The 20,696-nt window shown below is 34.3% G+C and overlaps 1 protein-coding gene across 3 annotated transcripts; it reads right to left on the bottom strand.

The window, feature by feature from the left end:
* Window positions 1-1,506: 1,506 nt before the first annotated feature.
* osbpl1a (oxysterol binding protein-like 1A) lies at window positions 1,507-20,461 on the bottom strand. Of its 3 annotated transcripts, XM_082138388.1 has the most exons (29): window positions 20,117-20,460; window positions 18,532-18,657; window positions 18,371-18,456; window positions 18,174-18,248; window positions 16,425-16,536; window positions 16,216-16,301; window positions 15,987-16,131; window positions 15,677-15,744; window positions 15,434-15,478; window positions 14,930-15,003; window positions 14,699-14,762; window positions 14,503-14,604; window positions 14,299-14,421; window positions 13,123-13,204; window positions 12,922-13,028; window positions 12,196-12,358; window positions 9,170-9,362; window positions 8,189-8,264; window positions 7,959-8,093; window positions 7,010-7,107; window positions 6,388-6,570; window positions 5,814-5,921; window positions 5,582-5,671; window positions 5,378-5,504; window positions 5,135-5,251; window positions 4,550-4,673; window positions 4,329-4,419; window positions 3,593-3,613; window positions 1,507-2,915 (listed from the first exon to the last, which is right to left on the bottom strand). In XM_082138388.1, the coding sequence occupies exons 2-29, from the start codon at window positions 18,653-18,655 to the stop codon at window positions 2,813-2,815; spliced, it is 2,922 nt and encodes a 973-aa protein (XP_081994514.1). In that variant the 5' UTR covers window positions 18,656-18,657; window positions 20,117-20,460; the 3' UTR covers window positions 1,507-2,812. The 3 variants fall into 3 exon arrangements, with proteins under 3 accessions (XP_081994514.1, XP_081994515.1, XP_081994516.1); XM_082138389.1 differs by lacking the exon at window positions 3,593-3,613 and having other exon boundaries at window positions 4,308-4,419; window positions 20,117-20,461; XM_082138390.1 differs by lacking the exon at window positions 3,593-3,613 and having other exon boundaries at window positions 20,117-20,461.
* Between the last annotated feature and the right edge of the window lie 235 nt (window positions 20,462-20,696).

The raw sequence follows: 20,696 nt of genomic DNA, 5'->3' as shown, positions 1-20,696 counted from the left end.
ATAGAATGTGAATTGAATCGAATGTGAATGGAATGGAATCGAATGTAAATCGAATAGAATGTGAAGGGGAGGATTCTGGAATCCACTGCAGCTTCAATGTATATAATGAGTGATTATAATCAAAGTATTAAGCAATATTTTTCCTTCTAAATATCACATGAGTTGTATGACTTTCTCTAGGCTTATGAGATTTTACCTTGTTATATAAGTTACTATTGTGATTATTGAAATGTTCTTTTCATGTATTTTCTAATGTCTGTATTTGATATCATGGAGGTGACTGCATGTCTGGCCCATGCTAGGAAATAATACAGCAACAGTGCTTGCTTATTTAGCCCAGCTTCCAGAAATGAAATATGGAATCAGTTTGTTTTTGAGAAAGGTCTTCAACGTGTTAAAACATATATATGTTCTTCTAGCTCACCATGACGACTTTAGGTCACAAGGGTCATTGGAACCAATAGATTTAGTGACCATTTCTTAGCTAAAGCCGAATAGAATGTGCTACCAGTTTTGAATATACATTACGAATAGATAGAAAAAGTAGCGATTCATTTTGGGAAGAAAAGTCTACTGTTAGATTAAAGTGTCCTCTCATTGAGAGAAAGATCATGTTATCTTGATATTTTGAAAAGACTCCCGTTTATAGTTAGAGCCTGGCCAAATCCAGCCTTGAAGAGGTGTTTGTGTTAGTATTCTTGGTTTCAGCTTGAAGGGATAGTTCACTTTGAAATTATTTTTTGGTATGTTTTAGCTTACCTCAAGGGCATCCAAGATGTAGGTGTCTTTGTTTCCGCAGTAGTTTCAATTTTGATATTTTTAAGTCAAACCGTTCTTGTCTGTCAGTCATAATGCAGGTCTATGGTCACCACCTCGAAGAGCATGCACAGAGTCCAAATTAAAACAATTCCCCGTCGTAAGTACACATTGATGGCCTAAGACACGAAACGAGCGGTTTGTGTGAGAAAATGAACAGTATTTATATTGCTAGGAAAGTTTTTTCTTCGTGGAAGTTTTGCATTTGGTGAGCTAATAAATTATTCAAACTCAGTCGAACCAATATTTTGTGTAGTTTTTTAATTATGCCATCCAGTATTGTGGACTCGCTCTCTCTTGTTTCATACAAACACAGCTGATGCCATTTTGTGACTATTGTTTTGTACACAAGTGTAGGAACCAGACCTTGGAGCAGTGGAAGAAGGTCGCATTGCCTGATGTGAATGCTCTGCTGGGAAACCCTGGGTCCGGCCGTTCATGCAGACGTAAATTTGACACGTGCCACCTACCTAATTGTAGGTGACCATTGTTGTGCCTGTACACCCCTTCATGACAATTGTGGTCCTGGTGGAAGTGACCTCTTTAAGCAGTATAATGCACCCTGCCACAAATTGTTCAGGAATGGATTGTTGCTTGGCGCGGTTTTGGTAGCACAACAGCGTATTAGGCAGGTGGTCATATTGTTTTGGTTCATTATTCTCTGTATTTTCATATTGCATGAAATGATCATACACTTTTTTTCCATTTTTATTTAGATGTGATGTAAATATAATCTTTAATACCTTTTAAATAATTCTGTGCATTACTTATGTATACAGACATTTTTTGACAAGATAAATCTCTAAAAAAATATGCACACAAAAACATGTAACACACCCACACAAAATAAATGGATATGGGGTTAAAGGTTGTATCAGCGATTGTGGTGACGTCACTTCTGTTTGTGTTTGAAGCGAGATCCCAAACAAACCAAGTTAGCTCGCCCCTCCCTCCCGTTTCGTGCAATGTGCATCATGAAAAAAACCTCACAACACCCATCCCTGTCGGTGATTGGTTGGAACACTATTTATTTTGGTTCTGAGTGGTTGGTGAAACCAATTGTTTTTGTGTGCAGATCTCAGAGCCTAGGCTGCCTACAGAGACGCGTTTTTTTGACGGTCTGCTTATGGGTCGGGCAGCTAGCGGATCGTTAGGAAAGATTAGATGAATGTGATCATTTATGTTTGGGCTTTTTTTGGGCCTGAAATCGCTGATACAACCTTTAAAAGTAGACTGCACTACAGATCCATGTTCCTGTCACTGACCAACTTTAAAAATTAAAATCAGAAGAATAACTAACTCATGATAAATACATAATTAAAATAAGATTGTTATATTATAAAATAATATGACAAGACATTAGTCAATATATTAGTGACACCATAGAGGCATCCTTCTAAATAAAAATCAACATCACAACAGAAAGAGCAGCAGAAATAGACTCACTGTCCTAATACTGTATTGTGAGTGGAAAATATGAATTTGCAGATTAAAAAGTTCTAAACCAAACGTAACAGTCATTTTCAAAATAATTTGTGTTTTATAACACATTCCACACTCAACACAGTGGGCATGTTACCAGCTTTTAGAAATGACAAGTGGATTGTTTCATGTTGTTTCCCAAATAACAGAAAACAAAACAGACTCCGACTTGAACCTTGAGGGACACCCAAATTTACCAGTTAAAAATTTTCCTGTGGAAAAATCCTTTTTTGCAGGACTAAAATAGCCCATTATTGCTATTACAGTACACTGATATTACTATATCAAGGCCAGCTTGTTACTATATCAAAAGCCTTGATTGTTGCATATGCATCTTAAATATGAAACTGTGAAAACTCTAAATTCAGCTATACAGAGCAGTGAGTTTAAAAAAGTATTGCATATATAATATTTAAAATATTCACCTGGCCAACAAGCCCAAGGTACATGTTTTTTAGTTACATTCGGGGTAGTTTTAACTATACATTTATCAATGACAGTGAATTCCTGTGGATCAGTATATGTCCGGTACTTGGGAATAATCACGGTCCCAGTAACCACTGGAGAACAGCCAGTCCTGAGAGCCATTGTGTGGATTTGGACCTTGATGAAACCACCTGTTTTGGACAATGAGAAAAGGTTCAGATCAGAAAACACATAAAACCACTGATAGTTGATTATAACAGACCGTTTTGCCACATTGAGTCTCTTGGGGTCAGTCAACTCAACAGCCAAACATGCTTAAGAAAATGTTTCTTTGACCCCCTATTACAATAATCTCTTTCCTTATTTAAGAGATTCAGTGGAGCATTTGGCTGTAACACTTAAACCGGGTGTAAAGTTTCACCCTGCTCTCGCAGTGGAAGGCCAGGGAGCTCTGTTTACATTGTCTTATTCCACATTAAAAATAGATTGTCTAAGGGGACATAAAACAACATTCATTCCTTTGGTGTGAAGTCCCATTTACATATGTTAATCTAAAAAAAGACTGTAGAAGTGACTTACTATATGAATACATTTGGTGTAATACAAATCGTAAAAAAAATTGCATCACAAATAGTCAATAACTATTTGCGGTTACATTTTTCTTTTTTTAAATCATAATGGCCCACACACAAAACAAACGTTTTACTATAATTGTGTTGTTACAAATTGTTGCAAATGTTATTCTACCATAAAAAACCCTAATTGTGCAATAATTACAGACTGTGGTTACAAAGATCCCAGGAGTGATTCAGGAGTGAAACAGCAGCAGTTGAATGAAAAGGACAGAGCAACAAAGCAAGCGTCAAACCTGGGGCCCGAGGCGACGTTTCTGTTCACCGCAGTCACAGGATGGATGATAATGCCAAAAGAAACAAAAGGGAAAATGGGGTTAAATGCAAAGGACAGTGTTCAGTTAACCAGGACTAAGAGTGCTGTTAAACATCAAGGAGTTACTTAAGTAGATACTGTTAAGATATGGATAGAAAAATGGTGTAATAAAGTAAAATAAATGACTAAATTTAGTGTGCATAATAGAATTTGTTACACTGTAAAAAGTGATCAGTTGACAATGTAAAAAAGTGAGGAAACCTGTTGCCTTAAAATGAAGTAATAAACTTCATGTGCAATTGAAAAAATTAAGTAATGTAAACTTAATTCCACAAAACTGATTTTTTTTTTCAATTACGCATGAAGAATGAGTTTCCTCACTTTCTTTAAGTTGTCAACGGATCAATTTTTACAGTGAATGCAGTTAGTCACAAGCAAACCCTAATTTTACAACAACAAAAAAAACAGTGTTTACATGTGCATAGCATCTGCAGTTATTTTTTACAACATTTTACATAGTATTTGCCAACACTTTCATCAAAAAATCATGAAAATCATTTCATCTCAATGAGATTCTGAAAAACAATGTTTGAAGGAGATCCCATTTTTTATTGAATATGATTTGAGTACTAACAATAACTGTAGTAACTTTTGGAAAAAGCGAACAGCAAAATGATTGTGTGAAAATAAAAAACTGTAATATAATATTTCTGCACCTCGTCTTCCAATCATCATCCGACTTGGAGCGATTCTTACGTGCCGCCCTCTGTTTCTCCTCCAATCGCTTCTTCTCCTCACTAGCCAGGTCTGGGATGATCAAAAAAGAAACTTTATATTTCAATGTTGCTGGTTTGCGAGAAGTTCTACAGATATGTAATATGACATCATAAGCACATCATCAGCAATGGCACAAAGATGCACACAGGAAAACGCATACCGATGTCTCCGTTCTCCATGGCTCGGATGTCCGGCCTCAGTCGGCTGTCCGATTTTGGGATGACCGTTTCAATCTCTTTGACCAGCTCATTGAGTTGCATTGCGAATGTAGTGAAGTTGTACATCTTTTTATATGCAAATAAAACCAAAATATAAAAAAAAATTGAAGATAATAAGAAACAAATGTAGAAAAAAAGCTCAAATGACAGCATTTGTGGCATAATTCTGATTACCACAAAAATTAATTCCGACTCGTCCCTTCTTTAAAAAAAAAAAAAAGAAAGAAAAAGAAAAAAGAAGCAAAAATCAAGGTTACATTGAGGCACTTAGAAAGGAAGTTAGTTTTTGGAGATTTTAAAAGCTCATAATTAAAACTGGATATAGTTTTACACTGAAAAGTGTAGTATACATTTTCTTAAGTCTAAAATCACATCAACACTCATATTGTTCACTTCTTGCGACTATACTATTGAAACCATGATTATTTGAACATTTACAAATTGACCCCATTCACTTCAACTGTTTTATTTTTTAAAGAAAAGGAGCGACAACTATTTCTCAGAGCGACAACTATTCTGGAACAGACCTGGGTAGAGTTTGCTGGTCTAGGTGGTATTCTCCAGAGCAACTGACTTCCTGGGATCACATCCAGTGAATCTCCACCTGGTTGAGGTGTTTCTTCTGAGTCTGATGTCTGAGATAGCTGAGAAACAACAAGAAAACAGTTATAAAACATGTAGTGCATCTCTTACATTTAGCCTTATTAGTCTGGCACTATTACAATAGACTGGTATCTTGACGAATGTTGAATGAAAACGTTCAGAAACACCTGTTTACTGCTTTTCTTGTCTTCCGACGCTTTTTTATCATTCTTCTTCTGAGTTTCAAACAGAACTGGGTCGACTATGTACATGCACTCCGTCCATTTCCCGTAAAGGATGAAAACCTTCTTTTTGCTATGTGGAATTAACAAATAATCAATGTAAAATGACGTGAACATTTACCATGGAAATTAAAAACTCAAACCACTGACCTCTTGTCCAGGATGTAGCCTTCAACCTTATGCAATTCTTTCCCAAAAAGGCCACACGGTTTGAAAGTCAAGCAGCATTTTTCACCAGTTCTATTGGCAAATATCAGTCAAAATGATCCGTCAAGGGTCAGCATTAATAGAGTTTGTAAATTGAAACCAGAACTAGTACATTTAATAAACTTTGTAAAGTGAAACCAGAACTAGTACATCTACAGAAGAGTCTAGTTGATACCTGTGGTTGATAACCTCCATACTGCCATACTGTTCGATCCACAGCTGTCCCACGATGATGTTGTGGACACAACACGTGGGGTTCGTCCATGTGTAAGCCTCATTATGCCTGTAACAAGTTTAATATATGACAGTTACTAAATCAATGGGTGTCTGTGCGACAACTCGTGACGTTCTTATTGGACTTATGGAATTATGTGTTTTTAAGTCAAAACTATACTATCAATGTCAAAATGTATCTGCAGTGGTCAGGTAGTACAGCAGTCACATGGTACAAGTCGGAGCTCTCTGAAAAATTCTGAGTTTTCAAGTCGTAATTACGAGTTCTACAAAGACGTGAACACTTTTTACAAATCAGAATTTCGAAATTACAATTCCATCATGGTGTGAACTCGCTTGTTGGAACAAGGTTAAGAACAATTTCATGTGCTGTCAAGTTCACATGTTGTGAATTAGGTGAACATTTTTCATAAAAAGTTGAAATACATGTGCATACAAATACTAAATAGTCCACGCAATTATTAACAAATGAGAACCAATGTGAATATTAGTAAAGCTCTATCGCACACGCTTACTTAGGAAGTTCTAGAGTGATGATGCCCTTAGGTTCGGCCTCCACGCTTTTGCCCCAGAACTTCAGTTTGGGGTAGATGGAGCCATGAAACACAAAGTCCTTCTGCAATCCCTCGGCATGGAAGGCGCTGACAGGAGGATGGTGGCTCACTTGTTCCGATATCAGCCGGAAACCAAGATCATCCCTGAAGGTTGAGGAAAAAACATGGTAATTATCCCTGATATATTGATATTCACACACACACAAAGTTACAGTTGCAATGCTAATGTTAATGCTAACATGAATGCTAACAAATTAACACTCAAAAAAAGCAAAAGTCACATTTGAAATGCTTGCGCTAAAAGTGCGGTCACATTAACAAAATTTTGTGGGTCCATTGCCTATTCTCATTAGTGTAGCAATGTATGATCCACGGCTCACACACAAGTTACTCTTAAACCAAACAACTTTTGCTGGTCGGCGTGACGAATTTACTTTGAATTGTTTGTGAAATCTTTCGTCCCTGTGTGAAATTCCAGATCGAGTGGATTCATATTGAAATGACTGATTCACCGAACAATGGTAAACGTGACTGCACCGCAATGCTAACGTCAATGCTAATAAACTAACATTCAATCTCTCACCTGACTAGCTCGTATGTTTCTCCTAGCAAGGGGTTAAAGGGTTTACCCGTCCTTTCCCACTGAGACGCCACGGCTGATACTGCAAACGCTGCCACACACTGGATAGAAAACACATGAATTCATTTACTTAGATAAGAATCTATAGGTATGACGAATCTGTAGGTACAATACAGGATGTAGTGTAACGACGAATTATATTTTTTTCCGAAGTGTTGACAACTTAGTGTTAACTAATAGTTCACGAGTTCATACTTGAATACAAATAGAGGGGGTAAAGTTTAAAGCGTATTTGGCGTGCTGTCCGGGGGGAGGGCTCCGAGCTTGGAGTTTGGCCCTCGTATGTAAGTGGTTGGGACTAGAAGTGTGGAGGAGGGGCTTATGCATCACTTTCTGCCAGGACTTTAACGTGCTTTTCCCAAATCACGGAAGTGACCTCGACGTCCGGGTTAGCCGTAGCATAAGCCATCAGGCAAGTGTTATTTAAATAAACTCCTGATGTACTTACAAACTTTCCAATGCCTCATTTTATGAGTAGTATTTGTACTACTGTAGAAGTTTGGTACCATTCTGGGCATTATTAGTGGGGTAATTTACGAGATACAACCTTGGATCCATTAGCGCCTGCACTAAGCCATTCGGCTGATATCTCTAAATAAGCTCTTTATACTTTACTTTAATAATGTTCGACCAAGGGAGAAAAGGCTTCTGGGGGGGTGTTTGGCTCGAGGTCATGGTGCAAAGGACCCTAGGTTGAAATTACTCCGAACCATCCCTTTAACTAATTTTTATGTGAGAAAATTAGAAAATTGGCCAAAGATGATGGAGAGTTGGCTGATAAATTGGCCATTAGTCATATTTCATAGTTATTTAGCATGTTAGGGCCTGTAAGAGTTTTTCCTTGTGTTTTCAGACAAATAGAGGGTAATGTATATTGTTTTGTTTTTTTCACCTTCATTCTCTCAATAGAGTCGTCTAACGCATTGGCCTGGTGGATGAGGTACGTGTGCTCCATATATTCTGTTAGCCTTTGTAAAAAGCTTAGCGGCTCATTAAAAATAACCGGCATGGTGATCTTAGACAGCTCCTGAAAGAGAGATGGAGAGATGGCTTAATTTGAGTGTTTTGAATGAAAAAGATATTGTCTTAAAGTTAAAGATTACATGATAGTAAAAACCTCACCATCCCGATACACTTCCTCAGTATGCTCCAGATACTGAAGTCATTTCTGGAGAACATGGGAGCTGGTAAACTTGTCCTGTGGAATAATTAAAAGGAACTGAACTGTGCCTTATCAGCTTCTGAAAAATGGCCATTTACATTTAGAAACAACTAAAATAATGAAAAACAGACTAGTTAGCTGTTTTCATGGTAACTACTGTTGTCATGCAGACAGAAAACGTCTAGACTGGTGTTATCAGACAGGTAACGGAAGCTTTATATCTTATTCAGCAAAGCAAGGCCAGTGTCCCGATCAGTTTCAGAGTGCTCAAGATACTCCAAAACTTTCTATTTTATATCGTACCTTCTGAATGTAAATGTAATAATAAAGAAATGTAGTGTGTGGTTAATCTTTGTTAAAGCAAAAAGTTAATATTGTGAGCAATATGAGAAGTCTCTAAAAAAGAGGGTATACATCAAAGTATAATGGACAACAAGAAAATCAATTACAACAACGTGTGTGTGAGTATATATATTTAGAACAATGTTCCAAATACATTATTATAAAATAGAGGCATTCAGAGACATCCAATAAAAATACTCAACGATCAGATGCAAAGTCAGTCAACTATCCGTCAACATGCCATCAGTCAACATGCCGAGCCTTAAAAGTTCAAATTACGGCGTTAAACTCGGCTACCTCATCAATCTTTTACTGTTTCATTATGAGCGCCTCTTCTGGCCTTGGCTCGCTAAATTATTTACCACAAGATACAAAACAAAACAAAACAAAACAGAGAAGTTGCATCTAAGAAACCAGACAAATAACAACAAAGTGACATTAAAAAGCAAACTGGGCTGAATGTTACGTCTAAGATCACATTTATTTTTATATGAATTGTATAAGTTTGTTTTGATATAAAATGTCCAGTTACTTTGAACTTAAAAAAAATAACATTTTGCTAAATATTTATGCAATAATGCAATTTTTTGCATTCCTACCTGTGTTTCCTCACTCCATTAACTCTGGCCACCTCATCTTCATCCTCTTCCTCTCCACGACGGTCTTCCTGGGACATCCTGCCGCCGAGATGAGTTGGGACGCTGCAGTAGAGCTCGGACTTTAAGTCCTCTCCGTCTTCGTACGAGTGGCCGGCCGCCTCAAAACAGCTCAGCACGGTCTCAGTGTCCGAATCTGTGGCAACCGAACACAAACATACATGGCTCAGTGGGACAATGCCTGGCCGACAGCAACAAGCTCTCTGAGGAAACCTGAGCAGGGGATCAGGTGACATTTAATGGAACCGGAAATAACCGGACACATCACTGAGAAAGGTGGCTCATGATTAAGAAGCTGATTCTGAAGATTTACTTGTTACTGTAACAGTTGCTGACTGAAAGTATTAAATGGGCTCATGGTCTTTAGTGATATTGTAAATCATGGATTTCACATGATTAAGTGATAAGGGATGTAGGAATCATGACGTAATCTTTAATCTATGCACTTATTAACTTGAGAAAACGTATAAGACTCATTGTCATAAAAGCAGATGTTGTTGAGCCTTGGTGCTCATGTGGGAAATGCAGGTTTGAATTCAGTCTGCGCAGTTTCACGATTCCATTCCTTGTACAGCATCTCCTCCTAATACATTTCTGTCACTCAACTATTTTATTCAATAAAAGAGGCAAAAACATACACCTGAAAACGTTACAGAAACGCATAGTGCATATTTACGATTCAAATAATAAAAAAAATAAGACAATATATGGGATGCTATTTATAGTAACTGTTCTCCAGTCACTCCATACTACTACATTATGTGCAAAACATAAAATATATTTTTGGCAAAATTATTCACAAAAGTGCACTAGGGGTGCACAGATTAGCAGATAATTATTTTTTATATTATAGCCAATGAGCAATAAACGGGCGATATTATACACTATAAGGCGAGACACTACAGGTGAATACGGTAAAAATGTTAACTAGCAGATATCACCATAAAACTTTCCCAGTTGATTACCTACATTAAGATGAGAAAAAAATGTATTACAAGTTTTCTGTAATTTAATGTTTAAATATGCAAATTATGCATTATTTAATTAAATATGCGCTAATTTGCATATATTTTAAAAAACGAAATCTGAGTATTGGATAAAGCCAGGTTCAAAATAATTTTTTTTCATTGTGTTCACATATTAGATGGGGAAAAAATTACCGAGGGATTTATGGATATCAACTTTTGTTATCCTGTAAATCAGAATACAGGCCTTAAAATAGCCTTAAAGAAATTATTTTCGCCATGTTTTTTGGAATAAAATGTTATATAAATCAGGCTAGGAATAATATATTTACAAATCCCTCTCTTAATGTCTTCATAATATAACTAGGTACAAGACTGGAAAGTTTGGTGTACATAGGGGCTACTGAAGTGGAGATTTCGAACAGGGCCGGCCCGAGGCATAAGCGAACTCCCGAGTTTTTTATTTTATTTTTTACATTAATTAACTTAAACAAGTGACATAAATGAATGAATGAATGAATAATTCAAGACAAGAAAATTCTGATTTCTTGATCAATATACCTGCCTACAACTGCTGCTGTGTCTGCCAGTGTTTGAGTCATGCGCCATAACCTCGCGTGCATAGACAATTCGTGCGCAAAGTCACGGTAATGTTAAGCCATGTCACAAAAATTTGATTTGATCAATGATTGATGATTGACATTTAAATCAATGATTTATCCTTTAAATTTAATGATATTCAGAACAGAACAAGAATAAAAAATAACTAGAAACCAGCCAAAACGAAATAATTTAAAGCGAAAGTGAAAGTAAGCGGCGTTGGGCTCACGTATCTCTCTCATTAGAATAAAAAAGTTTCAACATTTGCAATGTATTTGGATGGTAAACTATTCTTTATTATAGGCTTCTCTGTATTTTCACTCACGTTCCAATATCGACGAAAAAAAAATCATCCTCTTCACATGCGCAAATATGTGCTTGGAAACATCACAGTTGAACGGTGCTTACGCTGAATGGCACGAATTGTACTAGCCTACTGACTATTTAAACAGAGCAGTGTAATTTTTATATGTTTGGTTGACTATTTTATTATTATATATTTATTATGGCTAAAATGAACAGGCTGCAATGTCAAGATTGCAATGCTGGAATATGGTGTGTGTGTGTGTGTGTGAGGCGCGGGCGCGATCGAACAGTGGAAACATAAAAACATACTCCGTCATGTTCATAAAAGACATCATTCAAACTGCAAAGTGTTGCAAAACGTTGGTGGATATTTTGCAAATAATTTATTTTATATGTTTTGTGACAGTTTGTTTTCAGAAGTTTCAAAGAGTTAAAACTTTTTTATTTAAGTATCTATTTTTTATTAAGTATTTATTTTGTATTAATACATAACCTCATTGTATTAATTTATAATGTAACATTTTTGCGTGACATTTGTGTCAATAATCGTCAAGCACAGGTGACTCCGCGTGGTGGGAGGGGGCCCCAAATCAAATTCTGAGAGAAAAGTAATTTTGAGAAAACAGGCTTTAAAGATTTAAATCAGCCAAGGAGATTGCGCATTTAGAGTTAAATCCTCCCTTTTACTTTCACGATTGGTTGCTGATAAAAAGAAAATGACCATATTTGGATCCGACAGCATTGTATAGGAGAGAGAGAGCTTTCTAACGGTGTGTGTGATGACAGTGTGCAGACTGCGATCGCAGAGCAGCGGGATGATTTAGAACGCCAACTTTTGTTGAATTTATGAGAAATCTACAGACGCAAACAGACAAAGTGTAGTAAAATAAAGACCTAAATGTGTATTTCTGACTTTTTTTCCACCACAAGTCTGAAAAAAGACAAATCACAAAATCTCAAAATTGACCAGTGAAAAAAAAAACAACGATGTTTTTGCCTGCCGTGTCTCGCCTTAAATAATACAAGTAATCCAAAAACATTTAAATGTGTGACAAGTGTGTAATAAGTAAATTAGGCATAAGATTAAAACGTACGCACCAGACAGAGCGTCGTAGAACTCGTCTTCACTGCGGACGCTGCGGGGCGACGATCCTTTGACCAGCGACTGCTCCAGCTCATGATGTTCAGTGGCCAGCGTCTGCAGAGCCTCTGACAGGATTTTATTCTTCTCCACCTCGTGCTCCAGTTTCGAACTGCGTGCCTGAACAAACACACACACTTAGAAATCCACTATGCAGGAATATAATCTAGCGTTTTACATGTCTGACCTGCCAAAAACAGACTTGATGAATAACCCTTAACTTGCCCCATACATGGAATACATGATACACCCATGCTCATGTTTTATATTTTCGATGTATTTGTGATCATTAACAACAACTTTGCTTGGAGTTTTTTTTTTTTATGTTATTTGGGGTTTTTTAGTATCTTTATTTGACAAATAGGGACGTACAATTGTTTGACCGAATTCAAACTAGTGTAGTCCAAGCTAGCACCAAGGCTCAAAAGAATCACGAAAACACCACTCTGCCGTGGCTCCGTTTTTTAGCACGCACTTATTATAACCTGCTTTTTTTTTTTCTTTTTTTTTTTTTATAATTTGATGGTGATTTATAAACATTTAAAGATAGACCTGTTGTGAGCTCCAAGGTTGTTAATCAATGGTATATGCTTCTGTTAAAGTCATCTGTTCACATTATTTCAACCTATTTCATGGCTAATATGAAGACTGTTATAATCACTAATCACACAGTAGATACATACTCCTTCCTGTCTGGAAAAAAGCCCCAGGCACTGGTGCAGTGAGGAGCAGGTTTCACTGGAGGCTTCGCAGACCTCCTTCAGCTTCTGAACGACTGTCACAGGCAATCCTGCAAGGATATAAAGAAGCTGTGGCTTTAAAAATACAGATCTACACATGCGGTCGAGGCCAATCAAAAAGCAGCAGATGATTTAAGCTCTTACGTTCCACCAGGTCATCCTCTTTCACCATGGACAGGAGCACCAACAGCTCAGTCTCCAGTCTCTGATGGCAAAACTCGGCCCGCTGCCACACAAAAGAGGAACAAGACAACAAAAATAATTGTTAGAAAAAGGATATTAGGAAGAGAAAGGTTATGACTGTAAGAAAAGGTATGGGTCAACTTTACCACTTCCTGTGGTTAGAGTGAAAAAGGGAAGTCAGAATAAATGTTCCTGGCACTGTAGAAATATATGAGCATGGGATCATATCTATTTATAGTTCAATATAGTTCAAATAAAACCAAATAAACGGAACAATTTAAACTTTTAATTTATTTGTATTTTATTTTGTTCATTTAAATGTACTAACTATTTAAATGTATTAGTATGAATAAATAAATAAAAAATAAATAAATACGAAAAAGAATAAATTAATAATAATAACAGAACAAACGGAAAGAACAAAATAAATAAAGAATAATAAAGAATAAATGAATACATAAAGAATAATATTAACAGAAAAAATAAATATGAATAAAAAAATAAAATAAGCAAATACAGAAAGAATAATACAGAATGAATAAATAAGAAATATAGAAAGAATTATGACAATTGTTGTCATATATTAGAAATAATACATATATATATATATATTTAGTTATTTATTTTTTAAATATATATATTCATTTAAATTTACTAGCGACATAAAATCTTTAGAATATATGCACATTTTTTGTTTGAGGTTGTCTGTACCAACTAAACACAAACTTCTTTTGTTACATATACATACGTATATATAGACAAACACCTGTACATATAAATACACATATATACACATATATTTATGTACACACCCAGGTACATACATGCATATATACATACATATATGTGTGTGTGTGTGCGCATGTGTGTGTGTGTATAGGTGTATGTACTGTATATATACACACACACATATATATTGTTTTCACTGCCAGTCATCTTTGTCATACTCAATGTCTGTAAAAAAAACACACACACACACACACACAACCTTTTACAGTTTATAGATAAGGTTGTCATATGATGAAGGTTTCAGAACAGCTACATGTGCTTGTAGAAGAGGAAGAAAGGGCAGTCATGTGCATTTTATCAGCTGATGTGATTGTTAGGTATGTACAATATGCAGAGGACATTTCTCACCTGAAGTGAGTCAGAAAGCTCATTTACAGACACAACATCATCTTCCTCTTCCTCACTGTCAGGGTCCTGTGAGCAGTAATGTGTGCTAAAAGCTGAATGTTCCTCTATGGCCTCCAGCCACCTCTGAAAAATAAAACAAATTCACACAAACTCACATAATGCTCTCCGCTCTAGATTAAACAAGGAAGCAGAAAGGAATCTCACTTTTCTGGTGTCTTCGGGGTTGTTCTTCTGTGACACTTTGAAATGGTGAACGCTGTCATCAAAGTATTTGACAGTGAAATAGCAGTCATCTTTCGCTTTAATCTGAAAGATGCAAAGAGAAGGAGTCTTGCAAGTCATTCAAAACCCCATTAAACATGAATCAGCATCTTATGACAAATCATAAAATTAATCTTACCATGCACTGTGCTTGTGTTAGTGGTTTGCAAACTTGCCGACGTGTGTTTGAATCTACATCTGACCTTGACGAGTTAAAAAAAGGATAAAAAAGTATAGTTTTCAAATATTTTTTTCTGCAACTTAAAATACGTCTTTTAATTCCAGCAATTTTGCTATCATTTAATTGTATTATATATTACAATTTCTATTAAAATAGCATTACATTTTGGAAATAGAGGCAGATACTCACTGTTTAGGGTACCATGACAAGACTCCATCTTGAAGAACTACCCAGTAGGAGCGCCAGCCAAAGAATCTAGAGCTCTGAAACAATAAATCAAATAAACAAGAAAATGAATTCAAGAAAAACAGAAAGAATAAGTAAAAAATAAATAAAATATATAATAAAAATAAGTACATAAATATGAGAGAAATAAATAAATAAAAATAATAAATGAATAATAACAGAATAAATAAAGAATAAATAAATACATAAAGAATAAATAATAACAGAAAAAATCAAAATAAATACGAATAAAAAAATAAATAAAAAATATGTAATAAACAAATGAATAATTACAGAAAAGGCAGAAAGAATAAATAAATAATAAATGAATACATAAAGAATAAATAATAACAGAAAAAATAAACATATATACAAACAAATATATAAATAAGAAAAATAAATAAGCAAATACAGAAAGAGTAAATAATACAGAATAAACAATGCAAAAAGAATGAATAATAAATATACCTTCCAAAGAGGCCCCTCAAATGTTTTAACGTGCCGCGTCATGCCCTGTGGGATCAAACAAAACCAAATTCACAACACAGTACACTGATTTCACTGATTGTAAATGAGTGTAAATTATGCTAAATATTATGATATATGGAGATGGACAAGGTATTTTTGAAACAAGCCGCACAAGTTATTACAAAAATATTGCATACTTTTGTGACACTCTTACATCAGAAGTGTTCAGTTAAATGAACCTACTTTCAAAACATTTCCTGCAATGATCTGCTTCATTTCCGCATCATTAGCCAAGTCAAAAACAGTCTGGTCTGAAAACAAATATGCAAAAATAAACATCAGCATGTTTCGGGTGACCACAATATATCCTTATAAAATACAAATATTTAATCAATTTAATGATTCATATAAATTTGTAGACGTACTGATAAAGTAAAAAAATTTGACTATGACAAAACTGAAACAATAAGAATGTTAATTGAGCATATATTGAGTTTTAACACATGATGCTACAAAAAAAAAAAAAAAAGATTAATAAGTTGGCGCTGGGTACCGTTTTTGTTCTTGACGTTAGGGTTGGCCTTGTGCTGCAGGAGTTTGATGGCACACTGTTTCTGCCCCCTGTAAGCGGCGCAGTGCAGCGGTGTGTTTCCCAGCAGGTCCGTGCAGTTTATGTCCGGGGGTTTCTTCATGTTTAGCTACGCGAGTAACTAGAGTTATCATCAACGTTTGAACAATGTTACATGATGTAGACGTCTTTAAAATGGTTAGGCAAAGGTTACCAGTCTAGCGAGGGTAGATATGGTTCCTTCCCGCGCCGCCTCCAGCAGCTGCTCCTCTAGTTTCCTCTCTTCAGTCCTCTCCGCAGCTAGTTGGTAAAAAAGTATCAGTAAAAATCTAGTGACAAAAGTAATCACTCAGCAGATTTGATCCAAAGCACTTTCGGTACATTTAGTAGAGGGACGTTTTCATGCAATTCCAGCACGCTTACCCTCCAACATGCTTTTGATCTCAGCGCTCTGGGTAACATCTTTAGGGATCTGCGCCGTCCCATTGATGACAGAAGGACAAGCATCATACTGAAGAAGCAACATTACAACCTCCTAAACAGCAAAATCAGCATTCGGTTAGAATTCAGAGTCCAATCAGTGTTCGGCGTTCTGCAGACAATCTGTATTCAGCATTCAGGTAAATAGTTATGTCGGTTAAAAACATCAAATTAATTATGAACATTTTATTAACAATTAACATATTACTTATGATGATAATAGTAATGTCATTATTATTATTATTATTATCATCATTGTAATTATAGAATGTATAATAATAACAATTATTTGTTTTATTTATTTTTATAATAATAATTATTACAATTGTTGTTGTCATATTTAGTTATTTTGTCAATAAAAACAATATTGATTATGAGTATTTTATTAATAATTATATTTCTAATTGCATAAAAATAAAATAATATTATTAATAAATTATAAATAAAACATAATATTGATTATGAGTATTTTATTAATAATTATAAAATTTCTAATCGCATAATAATAAAATAATAATATTAATAAATTATAAATAAAACAGCATATTAATAATTCGTATTTTATTAATAATTATAATATTACTAATTGCATAATAATATTAATAATACATCATAATATTATTATTAATTAAAAGTCAATAAAAACATTAATTATTAATATTTTATTAATAATTAAAATACAACTAATTGCATAATAATAATAAAAAATGAATAACAATAACATTTATATTATTTTAATATTGTAATTATAGAATATTTAATAACATATAATAATAAATTGCTTTAATAATAATAATTATTACCATTGTTGTTATGTCATGTTTATGCCAAGTGGTTTTGTCAATAAGTCAATAAAAATATGGTGCTTATTATGAGTATTTTCTTAATAATTATAATATTACTAATTGCATAATAATATTAATAATACATTACAATATTATTAATAATTAAATAAGTCAATAAAAACATAATATTCATTATTAGTAGTTTATTAATAATTAGAATACAACTAATTGCATAATAATAATAATAAAAAAACATTAATAACATTTATATTATTGTAATAAGAATATGTATAACAATAAAAACATATAATAATACATTATTTTATTAATAATCACTATTATTACCATTGTTGTTGTCATATTTATGGCAATTTGTTTTGTTAAGTCAATAAAAACTTGATTATTATTAATTAATTACTATAAATATTAATAATTAGAATATCACTAACTGCATAATAATATTAATATTAATCAATTGTAATATTATTAATACATATTAATACAATTATTATTATTATTAACTAATTATAAAATGTATAATAATTTAAAAAAAAAAATATATAAATACTGTTGTTGCCAAGTTGTTCAGTGATCTGAAAGGATGCAAATGTATTACTATCTTTGTTTTGCGCAGTCTAATTGTTAAGCTACACATTTATATATATAAAATATATATATATATATATATATATATATATATATATATATATAAAAAGACAGTAAAATGTTTATAATTATCCAGAAACATACACTAAATAAATTACTTTACCTTTGAATTCCAATGTTGGGTGTTATTTTCTTTCTTTCTTTCTATATTTCTATCTATCAAATAACTGATTATCACTCTTAGCTCTAGCTTATATCCATATTCTCAGTGCATTATGATATATTATAGAAGTTTACGTACTTTCCTCCCTGTGAATGCAGCTTTATGGAGGGCCGTGTCTCCGACATTATTTGGCAAGTTGGCATCTGCTCCAGCCTGTAGGAAACACAGATGAGCTCAAATCAGAAACTCCCGCAAAGCCATTCTTCTCATAATACACATACTCATATATCATACATAGAATGTGTGTTATATCAAAAGCCTGAGATGATCGATACCTTCAGTAATGCCTCAACAACATCCTTATGTCCAAAGTAACTGGCCAGATGAAGAGGCGTCCAGCCATGATTTGATTTGCTCTTGCCTGACACAAAGCAAAGCCATTAGAAGTACTCAAAAATATCTCGAGAGATATGACCGGTCAAATGACGTGTCCTACCCTTGCAGTTGATGTCGATCTTGGCCTCCTCCTTTATCTTGGACATCAATAGCCTCTGGATACCTTCTAGGTTCCCATTCCTGGCATCCCTGAGGAACTGCTCCTCCGGGTCCAGCTCCTCCATGGCTTTACCAAAAAAACAACAACATTACAAATCATAAACCTGTCCTGAGCCAGTAAGTGTGAAGAAGAGCAGGCCCGTGAGGAACTTTATCTGGAACACCAACAATCAGAAAATCATTCGATGCTACAAGATGTTGTGAAATCCATTGTCATTTTTTCTTTGCGCTGATCGACAATTATGAGGGTAAATTCTTTTAAATGATTTCCTTGTTTAGTTTAGAGGAAAAAGATAACAAGCACATGACGCCGCTTCGACACGCAGGAATTTTCATTAAAAATAGATCCGACATGAAGTTCAGGCTTTTGAGGAATGTTTATTTGATTATCTCTCAATCATCATTGTATTGCATTGCATTATATGTTTTTGGGTTATACTGTCTGTGTTACAGAGTAATTACACATTTAAGTACTGAGTAATAATAATGAACTAGGGTTAGGGTTAGGATGAGGGTTTGGTTTAGGGTTAGTTGCATGTAATAATTATGCATCAATAGTTATTACTTCAGTGACATGTGTAACAATGACACTGTAGAATAAAGTGTTACCCATTTTTGCAACCACAATAAAAACTACAGAGCTTTGATCATAAAACGAACACACATTATTAGAAGATAGAGTGAAAAATAATTGTTATATTCATTTTATGCAAGTAAGGATTATTTATAAAGCACATTTAATATACAGCTTCCATAGTTCAGGTCCTGTCAGGTGTCTTGCGAGGAAGTGAAAACTGTGCGATGAAAACTCTCAATTTGAGGGGAAAAAAGTCTGAATTGTGGGATAAAAGGTCAGTTGTCTTTTTTATTTTATTTTTATTCAGTGGCGGAAACAAGCTTCCATAGCCTAAGTATGAGCATCATATTCTTCTATCTATATCATCCTATATGAAGCATACTATATGATACTAAACAAAAACATATGCAAATGTATTTTTTAATCAATAAACTATCAAAAAAATAAATAGATTTGTCATACTAATCCATAAGTCAGGCTTTCCAGGGTTCAGACGTCGACGAACCAGCCAAGAAAAATGTCTTGGTATGCAGATTAACAACGTCACTTTTAACGCGATAAGCGTTTGGTAAATCATAAAGCTTTCTTTGTGTTCAGCAGACTAATGTAGGTCAGTAGCCTAAAGGAAACATGTAGTATATTTACGAGCCAAACTAAACTTAAAACGATAAAACTAGGCAACCATTTTTAAAAAGCCTCGAAACCCGTTTTTATAGACTTGTCAGCAGGATGTGGGTTTATCACTTGACTGCAAGAATTAGGTGAGAATTTGGCCATGAGCTTTGGTCAAAAATAGTCGGAGATGCAAAGCAGAAACATATTATAAATATTAATCAACATTCTTTGATAAGTCAACCACTTTCTAAACATTTCAAATGTAACTTATTAGAATTTTATTATAAATATGTGCAAATATCTTCCTTAAAAAATAGATATAAAGGAGACTTGCCTGTTTTTGAAAGTTAACGCATGACTTGAGGTTCGAGACTGGCTAACATCCCTAATCCAGAGTCACTCCGGAATAAAAAATGAATAACGTTACATTAAAAAATAAAGACTTTCAGAAATTGTGCTTCATCATTGATAGATTTGACAAAGCATGTGATGCACGCTTCCTGTTTGTGTAACTCACACATGTGGTTCTTTCCTAATAGTGCAAAGTTCTTTACAAGCATCTTCAACAAACATCTTACAATCTGTTGTGCAACTACACACAGAATGTGCGCGTGCCGACGCTCGCGAAATGAACGCAAACACACACTAACATCACACGGCAGTATATGAATGAACAGCTGACTGACAAAACACATGATGACGATGCACTTCCGGTTTCGATAAAAACAGTAAACAGATTTAATAAAAGTCTTCAACTACTACAACTAATAATAATAATAATAATAACAACAAAGTAATACATATACGAATCATTTAATTTAATTTAATTTAATTTAATTTCAGAGACATACATTTTATACGTTTATTCCTCATCTCTGTCGTTCATGTCTCTTATTTTAAAATGTCTTACGGAA

This window comes from Leuciscus leuciscus, assembly GCF_965113295.1.
Source record: "Leuciscus leuciscus genome assembly, chromosome: 15".
Taxonomy (NCBI): domain Eukaryota; kingdom Metazoa; phylum Chordata; class Actinopteri; order Cypriniformes; family Leuciscidae; genus Leuciscus; species Leuciscus leuciscus.
The sequence above is the reverse complement of the archived record's forward strand: the minus strand, read 5'-3'. Positions and strand labels throughout refer to the sequence as shown.

Bases quoted from the DNA above. Each gene is read 5' to 3' on its own strand.
- osbpl1a (XM_082138389.1), bottom strand. From the start codon at position 18,655: ATGGAGGAGCTGGACCCGGAGGAGCAGTTCCTCAGGGATGCCAGGAAT. The intron at 14,422-14,502 runs GTGAGATTCCTT...TTTATTTTTCAG, and splicing joins ACCCCGAAGACACCAGAAAA to AGGTGGCTGGAGGCCATAGA. The intron at 8,265-9,169 runs GTAGGAATGCAA...ATTATTCCACAG, and splicing joins AATGGAGTGAGGAAACACAG to GACAAGTTTACCAGCTCCCA.